Genomic DNA, 16339 nt, shown 5'->3' with positions numbered 1-16339 from the left:
AACATGAATCAATTATCCTGAGTTTTGTTGACTACGTTCATTTTTTTCATACTGCCATGTATGAGTCAGATTCTGATATGTTGAAATTTTAAGTGGAGTAAAGAACTCCACTTACATGAAAAATGATAAAATGGGCTGATGAGAAGATGAGAAGGTTATCAGACTTTGGGTGTTTGTAAACTACTAGGCCAGTACCTGTGGGCATATGATAATATGAAGAAATTGGACTGGAACTGCTCTTTCCTTCTGTAAATCTTAAAAAAACAAACAAGCAAACAAAAAAAACTAAAAAAGGGTTCTGGAGCAGCGCTGCTAATAAATATTTAAGTGTGATGTAGCTCTTTTAACATCTGTGGTGTACTGCTTTCCAAAGAGCAATTTTTGTCTCTCTGCTCACAGTATACTTGAACGTCACTGACCTAACAACTTACAAAATTGGCTGGGATACTTTCTGTATCCGATGGTCAGCTCACCGGTCAGCAACTTCCTACAGGCTAAAGCTGAACCCAGCTGATGGTAAGAGAATTCTTGCACTTTCTAAAACATAGCTTTCTTGTTTTGGTGTCGGGACCACATACTTGGGATGGAGGAAAGCCTCTACTGTCAGTCATGCTGCATTTGATTGAACTTTGCAGGTCTGCACATATGCTGTGGTGGTGAAAAAGCTGCTAAGTGAACTACTGCTTATTGTCAAGTTAACTTTCATCAGTGAGATTTGCTGGTTACTGCAGTTTTACATGCACACTGGAGTGTTGCAGCTTTCTTGAATGCTCCAGGGTTCATAATCAGAGCTTAATCTTAGTCTTAATCTTAGTCTAGAAGGTTTTTATGGGACAAGAATAAGACTGCTAACCTAACTTCCTCTCAAAAAGTCTCTAATTTCTACACTTGTACACACATTAAAAGGGAATAGTGGGTTTTAATTTTCATTCCATTGGTCTTTGTTTTTACAGGATCCAGAGGGCAGGAAATTACAGTACGTGGATCAGAAACAAGCCATTGTTTTACTGGCCTCTCACCAGACACAGAATACAATGCAACTGTCTTTGTTCAGACCCCTAACCTTGAGGGACCTCCAGTCTCTGTGAGGGAGCATACGGGTAAGTAATAGATATTACGAACCTTAAGTTTTGAATACAGAACTTCTCTTGTTTCAGTGATAGAGCTTGTCTTGTTTCTAGATGTCTTTCAATACTTCTTTTAAGTGGTTTTTCCTCTTTCCTGTCAGTGTAATGTCAACTGGAGTTTGAGGGAAGTTTTGTAATACTAGAAAATTTAGTGAGAAAATGTATGAATTTTTCTATGGTAATATAACACATGATCTAGAGTTTTCCTTAAATGAAATAATTTATATTGAGCCAAAATTTTTTTTATTTTATTTCAGTCCTCAAACCTACAGAGGCACCAACTCCACCGCCTACGCCTCCTCCACCTCCCACAATCCCTCCAGCTCGGGATGGTATGTTTATTTGTAGATCTATGTAGTATTTTTACATTGTTGGTGCGCTGCCTTAGGGTTTAATTCTATTTTTCATAAATTTAAATAGATTTAAATCTAGCACAGTAATTTAGGGTCTGAAGTTTGTGATCAATTTCTTAGTTGCTTCCATTTGTTTTACCAGACTCTGAAATTTCCTGGATTAGAATGGAAACGTGAATACATAGACTGGGGAAAAAAACCAAAATCTTCTGTAGCTCTATAGCAAATCTGTCAGCATAGCCCTCAGTGGACTTTTTGTAAAAGCTGTTCAGAAAAAAATGTCATTTCAGACATTTGCATTTGATTATTGAGCTTTTCATTTCCTGCAACTTTGTTTGAAACTATTTAATAAATGTTTTCATGCTCAGCATAAAACACTTACCATTTGACGGGGCTGTAGTAGAAGTTTGCTAAATACTTGCCTTCCAAATTTTTGAAGCCATGCTCTTTATTTCATCGTGCTATGAATGGTATATTTCAAGTGTTCCTTTTCTTGGTCTTTCAGTATGCAGAGGTGCCAAAGCAGACATAGTGTTCTTGACTGATGCTTCCTGGAGTATTGGTGATGATAACTTCAACAAAGTAGTAAAGTTTGTTTTTAATACAGTAGGAGCCTTTGACTTGATTAATCCTGCTGGAATCCAGGTAGGTTAGTTATTTCCATTGAGTACATTTTAGAAGGAGGCTGAGGCTGGAACTGAATTACTAAAGTTGTTTGTACAGTGTGTGTGTGTATGTATAAATATATATGAAGCATATGAGGTTTTCTGTAGATATTAAGGGAATCTAGTAGTTATACAATAACTTTTGGCTATCAGTAATCTGCTCTGAGGACAGTCTGAGTGTTGACTGAGGATGGTGTTTTAACTTCTCAGTTCAAGAATACTTTAAATGTAAATAGTAATAACTAAGAGGAATTGACCTCCAAGATTTCCTTGATGATTATTGTTGTCAGATATTTTCTGTCAGCCTTCTTACTTTAACCATTACTCATTTTTTCTACTTATGTGAAGCTGAATGAGATTGCTGCTAGGGTTCAATAAATACCACTCTTTTGCTGCAAAGTTTACTACAGTTTAATTCTTGAGCATTGTAGTGGTCTTTTTTCCTGTGAATTGTTGTGAGTCTCCAGTCTAAAGCTGAAGAAGACCTGATACAAGAGGCAGAGACTGCTAACATTTAGCAAATTATGGAAGTCACATACCTCTTGAATTAGTTGCAACAATCTCTGGTTTTGAATGAGATATTTATTAATAATTAATTTATTATTATTGATTGATTTTAAAAGAGTAATTTATTTCAATAAATACTAATGTACACATACAGAGAGATAGTTGTTCAGCACTGAGTTAGTTTGATACTATAATATTGCAGTTATACAGAATGAATAATAACATAAAATTTATACATATTTAAATTTAAAAGTGATTTAAGAATAAACATACAGTGATAATATTCTACTACTTACAGCAAGAGAACATGCAGTTTTGCATATGTCCAAGTTCATTGTCATTCTGTCACCAGGTTCTTTTTGCATTTCTTAAAAATAAATGGAGGAGATTTTCTAGACAATATAGACCTATTCAAAAACAGAGAGAATATGTTATAAAACTGGCTCCATAGTAATAGAAATCTCTTAATCATCCATATTTAAAATCATATTACATTTTATGCACAAAGGAAATAAAGATGTTGTGTGTACACTGCTATGACACTATATGTTTGTGTGAATATGTATGTGTGTGCATAATCATACATATATGGGAAAGATTTTTCAGTAATTTAATGCTTACTAATGTACCACAATGCATATTTCAATTGAGTCTGAACTGGAGATATGTGACTGAACACAATGATGCATTCCCTCCCAGGTTTCATTTGTGCAATACAGCGATGAAGCAAAATCTGAGTTTAAACTGAATACATTTGATGACAAGGCTCAAGCTCTGGGAGCTCTTCAAAATGTTCAGTACAGAGGAGGAAACACACGGACAGGTAATTCTGAGCAGTAATTTTAGTTTTGTAAGATAAATTGCCTAATTATCCTGATATTTCATGGACAAAGGATTAGGTTTTATGTTTTTCTGTTTTAGTTGAGTGACTGTCACTCTGTCAAAGTAAAGTAGGGAATTTCTTCATAGATAATGGGTAATACGGCTGACTCATTTGTTGCACACTTTGCAGGCAAAGCCCTAACATTTATCAAAGAAAAGGTTTTGACTTGGGAGAGCGGCATGAGGCGAGGTGTTCCCAAGGTACTTGTTGTTGTCACAGATGGTCGATCACAGGATGAGGTGAGGAAGGCAGCAACGGTCATACAGCACTCCGGTAAGCGATTCACAGTACCTAGCTATTTCATTTCCTTAGCATGTTAACCAACGCAACTTATAAGTGGTGCTTCAACCATCTTGGAATTCTTTGCCTACTATTTATGGATTCAGAAATTTATTCTGATTGTTTAGAATGACTCAGAACTGTTTAAAGAATTTAGACTTCCAGGACCAGACATACTTTTTCTTTCTCTATCCTCTCCTCTTTGGGAATATGGCTTCCCAGGGCTTGCAAGGAATTTTTCATGCATGCTATTTTATAAAGCTAACTTTTGGTTAATTTTTCTCCTTGCTCTGTGGACCTCAGGCATCATCATGGAGAGTACTCCATCCTGGTGCTTTTGCTAAGCTGGTTTTGAACTTTGTATTATTTGACACAAACTGCAGGAGCTCCAGGAAAATTAAGTGCTAAACTGACTTCTTCGTTGCCTTTTGAGCTGAGAAACATTGCACTCCTGCTTTAGACTGCTGAGTGTGGCATATGTGTGACTAAACATGTACTCGTTTTCACTGCTCTCAGCAGCCTCTACTGAAGTTGCCCAAAAGTCTTGCTTTTCATTGCATGAACCACCAGGAATGCAGTTTCCTGAATAAGAAGATGTGCTTCCTTATGGAAATCACTGGCGTGTAAACCACAAGTGGTCATCTTGTCTGCCTCTGTGATCTGGAAGAATAAGCTCTCTAGATGACTTCTAAAGATGTTTGGCTAACCTACTCATAAAAATCTCTACAGTCCGTGTGGATAATCTGCTTTAGTGCTTAACTTATGCTGATATTTGGAAAGCTTTTCCTCATACTTTACCTAAGTATTTCTTCAGGCTAATGAAGCTGCTGTCTTCTTTTCATTTCCCTAGTTAACCAGGAAAGCAATTGATAACTGTATACTGTAACAGGCCTTCATACTTGAAGCCTGTTGTCATTTCCTCTTTCTATCTTTTTTATAGACTAAACAAATACAAATCCATTTCTTTCAATCTCCTGTTGATTGTGCTTTCCAAACCTCTTGTCATTTTTATTAGCTATTTTCTTCAGATACTTTACATCTTAAATATTGTGTTCGAAGCTGGACAGAGTATTTCAGACAAAGATTCATTAGTACTGAGCACAGAGGGACAATTATTTCCCATCTCCTTTTGAAAAAAATCAAAAAGCAAATAAAAATGGGCTTATCATTTATAGCAAATGTTAATTCTTCCTTTAGCTTCCAACCAACATTTTGGTGAAGTTTCATGTTAATTACATTTTTTTTTTTGTTTTGGAGAAATTTTTCTTATTAGTGATAAATTGTGTAATGGACAGTTTTTCTTCTTTCCTGTTTTCTGGTACAATAAAAAGAGGACAAATTATCATATGGAGAATTAGGTGGGAGAATGGAAAGGAAGAGATGAGTCAGAGAAATAATTCTGTTAAGGGCCTAAGATACGACAGAACAAAAACTTGGTATAAAAGGCAAGGAGACTCCATTTTAAGGATTTGAAGAGGAAAATCACCTGACAAAGGGAAAGATTATGCTTTTACATCTGGTGATATGATTAAATTCTATGGGCTGGGTTCTTCTAATTTTACTTTTGCCATCTACTAATTGTTTAGTCTAAGGTGTTGGTACTTTTATAGTTACTGAAGAGAGAAACAGATAGGCATCTACAGAAAACAGCTTCTCCTACCCTGAAGTTTGCAAGCTAGGGAGATGAGCTGAATCACATCCTGAATCTGTCCTTGACAGCAGTCAATGAAGGAAAGAGGAGAAAATTTTGAAAGAAAGGTGCAAAAAGCAATTTAATCTCTCACGAGCTCTGATAGTGTGAAAGGATATCCAGAATGTGTACTCATAATGAAGGCTGGATACTGGAGTGAATAGATAAGACAATGATAGCGTTTGTGAAACATTGATCTGAGAAATGGGTATGTATGTTTTACTACGTTTCAAGTAACAAATGTTATTTTTACAGGCTTCAGTGTCTTTGTGGTTGGTGTGGCTGATGTGGATTACAATGAGCTGGCCAAGATTGCCAGCAAGCCTAGTGAACGTCATGTATTTATTGTTGATGACTTTGATGCATTTGAAAAGATTCAAGATAACCTCGTCACCTTTGTGTGTGAGACAGCTACCTCAAGTGAGTAGAAAATACCATTTTCCCTTTTCCCAAACTGATGCATTTGTTTATATACTGCTATACTTGTAAATGACTTTACAATACTTCAAAAACATGTTCACATATAAAAGTTAGGTTTTGTAATAACTACGCATGGTTTGAGAGAGCAAAAGTTTTTTGTTGTTAATTTGGAAGTAACTATTGTATTTAGTTTAATCTTGTCTGACATTTCAAAATTATAGATAGAACAAAACAAGCAACAGTCAGAAGTTCTGCTCTTTATAAAGAAGTAGAATGATGTCTAATATGAACTGGGGGACACAACTGGCCTCTTTACCTTTGGTCCAGTCTTCTGTAAGAGTGTGGGTAAAGTGTGTGATGCTGTTTCAAAATGATTGAAACTAAATGTCAGTTGTTTACTCAACAGTTATCCTTCAATGGCAAAAAAGAAAAATTCTCAAGCCTGTCATGTGCAACTCTGTGACTCCCTAACTTCTTCATCCGCTGGCTCATTAGAAGCCATATAAATCTGCAGTTTTTCTCTGTGATTCTGACAGCTAATATGCAGCCTGACTCATGCCTCTAATATTTACAGAAAGATTGAGTCATTATGCCCCTTTCTTCTTAGGAATTAAACTAAAAATATTTTGGGGGCTCATCTGTTACCCATACAATTTGTCATGGTAGAAACATCCAACTAAAAGTAGTGAGTAAAGGTTTTAAAATCCATGTAATGCAGAACAGAACACAATGTGACAACTGTAGCAATAATTGGCTGAGAATTTATATTAGTACCGAATTTTTGCTAATAAAATTGTCTAAGTATAGGCATGTTCATATTATGGTAGGGGTCATATTTTTGAACTTACATGTTTTTTCATCTCTTTCAGCTTGTCCTCTTATTTACTTGGAAGGATATACTTCACCTGGTAAGAAACTGCCTATATTTTGCATAGGTTCATTTTTGTCTTATTCAGCTTTACAGTGTTTTTGTTGTTTTCCCTTTCCTGATTTAAAGGTTTCAAGATGTTGGAATCATATAATCTGACAGAGAAGCATTTTGCTTCTGTGCAAGGTGTATCACTGGAATCAGGCTCTTTCCCAAGCTATGTAGCATATAGACTCCACAAAAATGCCTTTGTCAGCCAGCCAATACGGTAAGTAAATGAGAAGGACTCAGAGCAAACAGGTGGGGAAGGATTAACAGAGTTTGCAACTAATAGCATTAGTGTCTCGTGGAAAATGCATCTATTTTTCTTTTAACTGAAATCCAGGAAAAATACTCCAAAGAACATCCATTATTGCTCTTGTTAAATACTTATCTGCTTCTTCCTTTGCGATCTGTTCACTGTTAATCCAGTTGCCTTTTGTTCTTTTATTTGACACTGTCTTTCTTAACCACTATACTTACGATATAGAGCCTGGCAACAGGCTCAGTTGAGCAACAGCCTCCTCGGTACAAAGAGCTCTACATTGTCAGGGGAAAATGGTTTTAGTGTAGAATGGTAAACTTCACTTTTTGCAGTAAGCAGCACTCTGATACCATGATTTAAGGTATATTCTCTTGTAGCTGAATTTCTGTATCTGGTCAATGGAGTGGAGATTTAAAGGACCTGTAGCCTTTTAGCATCTAACAGAATGGTAATATGTGATCATTCCTTCCAACTATCACATACAGTCCAGAAATTTAGCGGTTAGTTTTACTAGGAGGAATCAAGTAAATCCTTTTCTTTTTCATTTGTTCCTCACCATTCCACTTAAGCTTAAGTTTCAGAAAGAATCTCCTAAGTCAGAGGATATGCCTAAAAATAGACCATTATTCCAATTTAATTTAATGAAATTTATTCTTTTTTGTTGTTGTTATTGTAAAAGCCTTTGAAATCTTCTGCCAGATTGGTAAAGATCAGATCACATGTACAGGCTTCATACTGGGATGTGTGAAGTAACAATTTCTTTTTGCTGGCCTTCTCTCAGCTCACAACTTTAAAAGCTGAGGGTGGCCTAAAGGACTTTCTGAATTCATCAATGCACCTGTACAGTTATGGGAGTGATCCTTGACGTCCTGGATATTTTTACAGCTAGGGAAGCACATATAATCCCAGTCAGTGGTATCTTGTTTAGTAATTTGTTTACATTAATATAAATCATGCATTAAACAGTATAAGTAGGACAATAATAAGATAATTTTAAAAAAAACAAAACAAAACAAAACAAACAAACAAAAAAACCTTTCTGTTTATTTCAGGTTATTTAGAATGTTTTTATACAGTTTATTGTCTGCTGTAGAGGTGGAATAGACTTGGGAGAGTATTTTGGGCACTTAGCTTTCATAAGAAGCCAGAATATAAAACTCACTTTAGACTGAGTCAGCAAGGCAATAAAAACATCCGGATCCTAGTGGCATAGCTATTTCATATTTGACATAACTTGCTATCGGAGATATAAATAGAATGGCTATATCTACTTTATTATTTTCATTCTTGCACTGTGCTGTGTGTTGTTGTTGATTTTTGATATGACTGTAATTGGAAAGTGTTCCTAACCATGTGGGTAATTAAGTTTTGCCTAAAATATTCATGTCAAGGTTTCTCTGTTTATGCTCATGATGCCAAATCTCTCTCTTGATTCTAGTTTTATTAGCTAAGGAGACACATGATCTATCTACCTTCTTGCAACTACTTTCCTGCATTCTTCATGTCTCCTTCAAAAAATCCCAGAGGCCATCTGCTGTGTGTTTTTATTTATTCCCAGCTTTATGACTTTTTAATGTCTAACAGTCTGAGCATCACAAATCTAAATGTCAGCAGCCATCAGTGGCTGAGGTGGGGCCCAAATACATCACCCATTGCGGGGAATACATTAAATGTTTCCTTCACTGTCTCTGTTCCTGAAAGCCATTGATAGCTAAACAGAGTATTTTCCAATGCTTGTCTAAAATGAGCCAGATGAGATAAGACTACAGATTTTTAGAAACTTACCATCAAGGAATTCAAAATATATGTTGTTTATGTAGATCTTGGTACAAGAATAAATCTCCCAGGGTTCGTGGTCACATTCTGGCTGCCTCCATAATCATCATGCCTCAACCAACTTAAGATAGGCTGTGAGTTCATTATAAAAAAATCATAAAGTGATTTTTATCACTTAGCACTTTTTTTACAGAGAGAGTAGTTAAAATGCACAATATTGTTAAACATTATTTCCCCATTACCCTTAAGTCATTTCCTTGAAAAAGAGCTTGTTTATTTTCCTCATATGTTTCCATGTGAAAAAATATCTTCATATTCTCTTAACAGGGAGATTCACCCAGAGGGACTGCCACAGGCATACACTATCATCATGCTATTCCGTCTTCTGCCTGAATCCCCCAATGAACCTTTTGCTATTTGGCAGATTACGGACAGAGATTACAAGCCACAAGTTGGAGTTGTGCTTGATCGTAAGGATGATCATACTTATTGAACAGAAAATGTATACATTACATTACTTTGCATGTATTATTCCAAAATCTTTCCAAAACCAAAGTATTATTACATGGTAACGTTTAAATAATTTCAGTTTTAAAATACATGCTGTTTTACTTTGTACATAGCTTAATTCTTCAACTAATCTACCTTTTACCTTTGGTATTACCTCTCAAACCAAAGGAATGTACATCTATGTAGCTATGTCAGTTGAACCATCTGTAGTCTGTGTTTACATGCCGGAGGGCTACAGTACATTTTATCCATAAGTCCATCCTACGATGTTGATTTCAGCTTTACATCTAAAATGAAATGTATTATTTTATTTTTTTTGCAGCTGGCAGCAAAGTGTTGTCATTCTTTAACAAGGATACAAGGGGAGAAGTTCAAACTGTAACTTTTGATAATGATGAAGTAAAGAAAATCTTTTATGGAAGCTTCCACAAGGTAAAGGATTGAAATTATGAAGGTTACTTTCTGAAGCGCTGTTCTTTGGAACAGAGCACAAGCAAGCAGAAGCTACTGTCAGTTATATCCAGTTCTCTTACAGTCCTGTAGATGACTGGACAGGCACAAACTGAAATATGGGAAGCTCCATCTGAACTTCCTTTGATCCAGTTGAAACTTTGGGAAAACCACTTTGAGGGTCAGAACCAGGGGGGAGAGAAACAAGTTGAACAGCGAGGTTGTCAAGTCTCATGATATTCAAAACACAACTGGATGCTTACCTGTGTGACCTGCAGTAGGGAGCTTGCTTTAGCAGGGGGTTGGACTAGATGATCTCCTAAGGTCCCTTCCAACCCTTACAAATCTGTAACTCTGTGATTCTGTGACACACAGGCTTACAGATCACACAATTCAAGATCTCTGAAGTTCTAGTTCTTCTTTGGTTATGGAATGTAAGGCCTGTGTTGAACCAGTGTAAAAGATGGATTTGTCAAGATTGTGAAAGTGGAGAGATAAATACCACAATGCATCATAGCCTATCTGGCTCATGAAAGAAAAAAAGATAAACTGGGAAAAAGGAAAAGGAAGATGTGATGAGAATTTTTTTTCTGGGAGGGTAGAATGTAATGATTTGGATCTACTAAGAGAAGAGGAAGATTTCATAGAATCATAGAATCCCAAGGTTGGAAACGACCTATAAGATCATCTAGTCCGACTGTCTCCTCATCACCGTTGCCACCACAAGCACTAAACCATATCATGCAGCTCCTCATTCAGACACCTCTTGAACACTGCAATGATGTAGCCACAGAAACTAAGTAGTTACTGGCTTGTAGATGAACAAGGAGCCAGTATTGGTAGTTGAATAGAATATTGAATGAAATTTATATGATTAACATACATAACATGTATATTTACATATTTTCCATGCATGCAAGGATGCTGGTATATTTTTGGCTTTAGATTCACTGGGCCTGCAATATTCAATGTTATTCTATAATAATACTATATATATTATATAATAATATATTTAATGGTAATAGTAATATTAATGGAAGGAACAAAAATAATGAGAGAGAACATGTAACAGATTGTATAATCTGTTTCAAATTTAGAATGAACTCACATTTTTGAATTGTCAGAATGGCTAGTGAAATTTGCCTGTGCCTACAAATGTGGCAGTTTTGTGCTTGCTTTTAAGTGTTGTGGATCAAGTTATGAAAAATTGATCCTGTCAGACTTTGTTACCTCTAGACATTGAGAAGTTTTTAGTTCAGGCTACATGCATGCCTAAAACTACAGCTTCAGAAATATTTTCCTGCTGTTAAGCATATGTGTTTAAAGGCAAGAAAGTTGCGATATTTTCAGTAAGCTGAAATACACATCCTGATGTTTTCTCTTATCTGCCTTCTGTTTGGTTTAGTTTTTCCTCTGATTATTAAATATGGCAGCACTATAACATTTGTTTTCTTTATGATACCCTCTCCTGCATGACCAGTCACTACAAGCATTCCTTTGAGGATACTGATATGGGGTTGCCTCTGTTGACTTTGTGATACTGAAGGCTAGATTGTGAAGCATGCTTTGCTACAGCTGGAGGCAGGGAAAGCTAGCTGGTGCCAGCATTACAATGCACTGAGACTTGATCTGTTTAAAACGCAGTATTATAAAATCAGTTAGTACTATAAGAGCTATTGTTTTCTTCAGAACTTGAGAGAGGGTAATTATCCAAACTGTTTAAATATCTTGTCTAATTGTTGTAGTGTCTATAATTTACTTAATGACTATTTTCCTATATGTAAAGAGATGTCTGTCTCGTGACATTTCTAACTGCTACTTATGAGTAGGCTTGGATCACACCTGCATTATACAGCCTCTATTTTGCCTTTGGCATCTGTCTTTTCACATCTCTGTTTTTTTAGTAGCTTAGTTGGACAACTGAATTTTCAGGAACAGTGTTAATCTATTGAGCGAGAAAAAACAGTCAGCAACGACTAGAGTATGTATTGTTTTGCTTTAAAAGTTGTGTCACCTTATTGCCAAGGAGTATTGAAAAAACAAAATAGCACTCATATCAGTGAGAGAGATGAGACCTCCATTATTCAGATCAGTGATATGAAGCTCTCTACCTGCTGTATTATCAGCAGTCTGTTTTAAGTGTCAACTGCTAAGTTCATTGATGTTCAAAGTCACATTTTTCCTTTTAGTTTCTCTAAATGTAATAGAGGTGAGGAGAATTCTTTGATAGCACTTACACTGAAGCTTGTGAATCGGTGCAAATGGGGAAAAACCTGCAAGCCCAGCAACAACAGCAATCTTGTATAACTGTTCACTACATTTGTTGATGAATGCAATTAAAGAATTTTGCATTATTTCAATTGTTACATGCACTCATACATAAGAACAGAAAGCATTCTGAAGGTGGTGAACAATGCTCAGAAGTAGCAGCTATTGGCAAATTACATTAAAGCTCTGAAACTACAAATTCTTGCTTACGCAGCTACATCTTAAGTAAAATGATCCATGCAGTGTGCTGATCCCCATTCTTCTTTACCCAGAAAGGAATAAAAAAGTCAGATTTTGATAGTATTTGAAGTAACTGGAGTAGCTTTGACTTAAATATCTTCTATTTATGATTTTACACCACGTAACTGAGCAGAATTCTCTGGGCTTTCTCCAGAATGATTACTGAGATTGTTGCATGAGTCACGTTAATGATAGCATCATGGGTCTCCCCAGCTCGTATGCTGGGAAAGCCTTGTGTATCAACCATGTTGATTAGTTCCTAATAAAGGTTAGAAATAGTTTCAACTGGATGAAGAAAGGAAAATAAGATTAACACGTTTCATAAGGTAATTTTGTAATTTCTTCTACCATCTAGTTTCAAAGAAATGACAAATCTTTAAAAGGCGAGATGTTTTCCAAAATGTCAAACATTTTTGTGGTTTTTGCTAGATGACTTACTGGCTCGTTCAGTGAAGCACAGCTAACTACACCTAACCATGCGGAGAGATTTACTTTGGCATACTTGAATGCTCTGTGTAACACAGCTATGGTGAAAGCTGTTGAATCTGGCACGTCCCATAGGAAAAATCCTGACTGCCTCAGACAGTCATTAGGCTTGTAACTGAATGTTTTGGAGAGACATACTTCTTCTACTTGCTTATTATTACCATGCTAGACTTCCTTTTTGATTGCACTTTTGCAGTAGTTAGCCACAGGAAATTTGATAATAGTTTTATGTCTTTCTGCTGATGTACATATGGGATAATACTTTGCATAGCTTATTGATGTGGTTCATTTAGCAGAAAATCAGAACACTAAATCAAACTTGATCTTAGAGAGATTAAATTATGTTTGCTTTTGTAAAACTTCATGCCTTCTGGCACTGTAGATGGTCAGAAGTGATGCTTCATTTTAGTGTGCTTGAATCTGAAGAGAGCATTTCTGGTAACATTTTGTTGAAAACAAAATCAGATGGCATTGAATACAGAGATGCAGGATTGAATACAGAGATGTGGAGTTGTCAGAACTCTTGGAGTGGGTCCAGAGGAGAGCCATAAAGATGATCAGAGGGCTGGAGCACCCCTCCTTAAAAAAATACTGAGGGAGCTGGGCTATTTAGCCTGTAGAAATGAAAGCTCCAGGGAGACCTGATAGCAACATTCCAATACTTATAGGGAGCTTATAAATAGGAGGGAGAGAAAATTTTAACATGGTCTGATAGTGATAGGACAAAGGGGAATGGCTTTAAACTAGAATGGGGGGAAATTTAAGTTAGATGTCAGGGGAAAATTTTCACTGAGAGTGGTGAGGTACCAGCACAGGCTGCCCAGAGCTGTGGGTGCCCCATCCCTGGAGGCATTCAAGGCCAGTTTGGATGGGGCCTGGGCAGCTTGATCTAGTGGTTAGTAACCCTGCCTATGGTAGGGGAGTTGGAACTGGATGGTGTTTAAGGCCCCTTCCAACCTAAGTCATCTTATGATTCTATGTTTTATTGACTATCAACAGTAGATTTGTGTTAGATTTGTGTGTAGGGAATGAAATTAAAGCTGGAATTCAGAATTGGCATTAAATCAGTAAAAAAGGGACCGAGTTGGTGACTTGGGGGAGTCCTTAATATTTTTAACTGCTTGAATTGCTGCTTCTTTGGATGGGTAGTTGATGCTCTAGTAGTCATTGATGTTTGAAGCTTTACAAACTGGTGATCATGTTCAGCAATATGATATAGATTTATCTCCTAAGTTTTGTGTGCAAATGAAAATGAAGTAACATGCATTCTCTGTGCAGATGTATTTTGCTTTATTTAATTTGTGACAAATACTTAATGTTTCAGTAGAAAGTCTTGCACATTTAGTACCTTTTAGAACTAGTCAGCTGCATCTGTAGTGTCATTTGGTGCTGCCATTTATCTGTAAAATTCATGTGTATGATCAAATGAACGAATATATTATGTGTAAATGATAATGAATTTCAAGATATGGCATAGTAGAGTTAATTTTATTTTGTGGAGAGCTAAATTTTTATTAACAAAATATACTTAAACTTTCTCTGTTATCTTTCCACTGTATTTTTTACTTGATTGGTGAACAACAATAGGAATTAAAAAACCACTCATTTATACAGTGTTGAGCATTAAACTGTGATGCCAACTGAATTTCAGTTGACAAAAAATTAGGACAGTTTCGAAAGTCTTAATTCCAGTGATATAAAGCATAACTACGTAATGTTTAGAGAGTTTGAGATAAGCTGTGTTGATGCCTTGGAGACAACTCCACATGGGAAAATATTTAATATGAAAAAAAAAACAACCCAACAAGCAAATTCCCAGGAGATTTTTCAGTCAGTTGTTGACTCAGGACATTTATGGGAATCGCTGTTTCCACTTTATGCCAATTTTTTTAAGTAGTCATTGAATAGCAGTAGGTTTCTGAAGGGTTATATGCAGTGATGACAGAAGCCTTAAAACATAAATATATAATTCAAGGATTTTTACAGCTGGTCCTTATATGTTGGCATTTGAACAATTATATTGATAATATAATGTATATAAAAATACATGCCACATGTAAGGTATATAAAACTGCTGAAAACTTCACCGTTGCCTTACAATGTTCTTCTGTCAACTGCATATTAGATTCACTGAAAACAGAAACCCTGTTTCTGTATTGGAGATGCCTGAAGGTCTTTTGTTTTTATACATAGAGAGGAAATTCACCTGTATTCATTACGTGGCCACATTAGGTGTTTTGCTTACTTTGAACAATAGATTGTCCTTGTCTGATATTTAATTCTGTACAGTCACTGCAGGATAAATGACTGTAATCACTGTACATTTTCAGAATGCTAACCTTTGCTTTTGCTCCTCTTGTTCTTCTGAATACAGTTTACTATGTATAACCCAAACACTGTTCTCCTTGTAGAATTACACTCCTCCCTTTGTTACAGCCATTCTTTTCTCTCTCTGTAACTTCACTTATTTCCAGTAATTAATCCTTTCTCCTTTGTTTTTGCTTTATTTTGGCATAGATTTTTGCAGTGAAATTTATCTCCTGGAAATTTATTTCTTGCTTTTTCCATTATTTTGTTTGTTTAAAAAAACAATTATATATATATATATTATTTTCTGGACAGGCTATTCTGTTCTCATATCTCAGAATAACTAGTAATGAGTCATCTGAGGAAACTGAACCCTGGATTTCTGGATCTGAAATGATCTACTCTGTAAACTACAGACAGAATCTATTAGTCAGTCATAGACTCATTAAACCTCTTGTGTGGCCCCAGCCATTAGAAGAGAACAAGTAGAGCTTACATTCATTTCCTCTTTAAAATTCTTTTTATTTTTGACTTTTATATTGTCCTAAAGCAACTTTCAGGCAAGCTTTTTTTAAAAGAAAAATTTTAATTTTTGAACATTGCAATTCAGCTGTTATATTAAGTAGTACTTACTAACTGTGCCTGTGTATGCATCTTATAGATCTTTAACACCTTTTAAAGAAGTTACTAATGTTGGAATTTTTCTTTGTCTTGAAATAAATCAAGATTATCAGGAGGAAAATTTAAAACAGTATTATTTAAGCAAGGAAATACTAGTTAAAATACTAAATATGTTTTTTCTAAGTAATGCCTTAACTTTTTTTCAGGTTCATATTGTTGTCACTTCATCAAATATTAAGATTTACATTGACTGCAGTGAAATACTGGAAAAGCCAATTAAGGAGGCTGGGAATATCACAACTGATGGCTATGAAATACTTGGGAAACTTCTGAAAGGTGACCGGAGAACAGCAACAGTAAGAGATAAATGTTAATCCATACATTAATTCAAACTCTTTCATGAGAAAAGTCTTTAGAAGTTAAGAGCTGCTAAATAAGTAGTCCCACACCCAAAGCTTATAAGTTTCTGTATTGCAAGATTGAAGGGACTTAACTGAGAAATAGTTGGTAGTTTTTTATTCTAGCAGAACTGCAAGAACTGAAACCTAGTAGCTGAAAGTTGAAATCAAGTAAATTCAAATATGA

The 16339-nt window shown here is 35.7% G+C and overlaps 1 protein-coding gene across 3 annotated transcripts in view; it reads left to right on the top strand.

Moving 5' to 3' along the window:
- COL12A1 (collagen type XII alpha 1 chain) overlaps positions 1 to 16339 on the top strand; it is a 90344-nt gene that overhangs the window by 50644 nt on the left and 23361 nt on the right. For all 3 annotated transcript variants that reach the window (XM_042881210.1, XM_042881216.1, XM_042881225.1), the window contains exons 39-50: positions 400 to 516; positions 954 to 1100; positions 1385 to 1459; positions 1986 to 2125; positions 3352 to 3475; positions 3665 to 3808; positions 5760 to 5924; positions 6794 to 6832; positions 6922 to 7060; positions 9200 to 9342; positions 9705 to 9814; positions 15961 to 16110. In XM_042881210.1, coding sequence (XP_042737144.1) covers positions 400 to 516; positions 954 to 1100; positions 1385 to 1459; positions 1986 to 2125; positions 3352 to 3475; positions 3665 to 3808; positions 5760 to 5924; positions 6794 to 6832; positions 6922 to 7060; positions 9200 to 9342; positions 9705 to 9814; positions 15961 to 16110 — 1493 coding nt within the window. The remainder of the gene's footprint in view (positions 1 to 399; positions 517 to 953; positions 1101 to 1384; positions 1460 to 1985; positions 2126 to 3351; positions 3476 to 3664; positions 3809 to 5759; positions 5925 to 6793; positions 6833 to 6921; positions 7061 to 9199; positions 9343 to 9704; positions 9815 to 15960; positions 16111 to 16339) is intronic.

The sequence above is a fragment of the Lagopus leucura genome, unplaced genomic scaffold (genome assembly GCF_019238085.1).
Source record: "Lagopus leucura isolate 7727_CA_CO unplaced genomic scaffold, USGS_WTPT01 Super-Scaffold_73, whole genome shotgun sequence".
Taxonomy (NCBI): Eukaryota; Metazoa; Chordata; class Aves; order Galliformes; family Phasianidae; genus Lagopus; species Lagopus leucura.
Note: the sequence above shows the minus strand (reverse complement) of the source record. Positions and strands in the feature narration are given on the sequence as shown.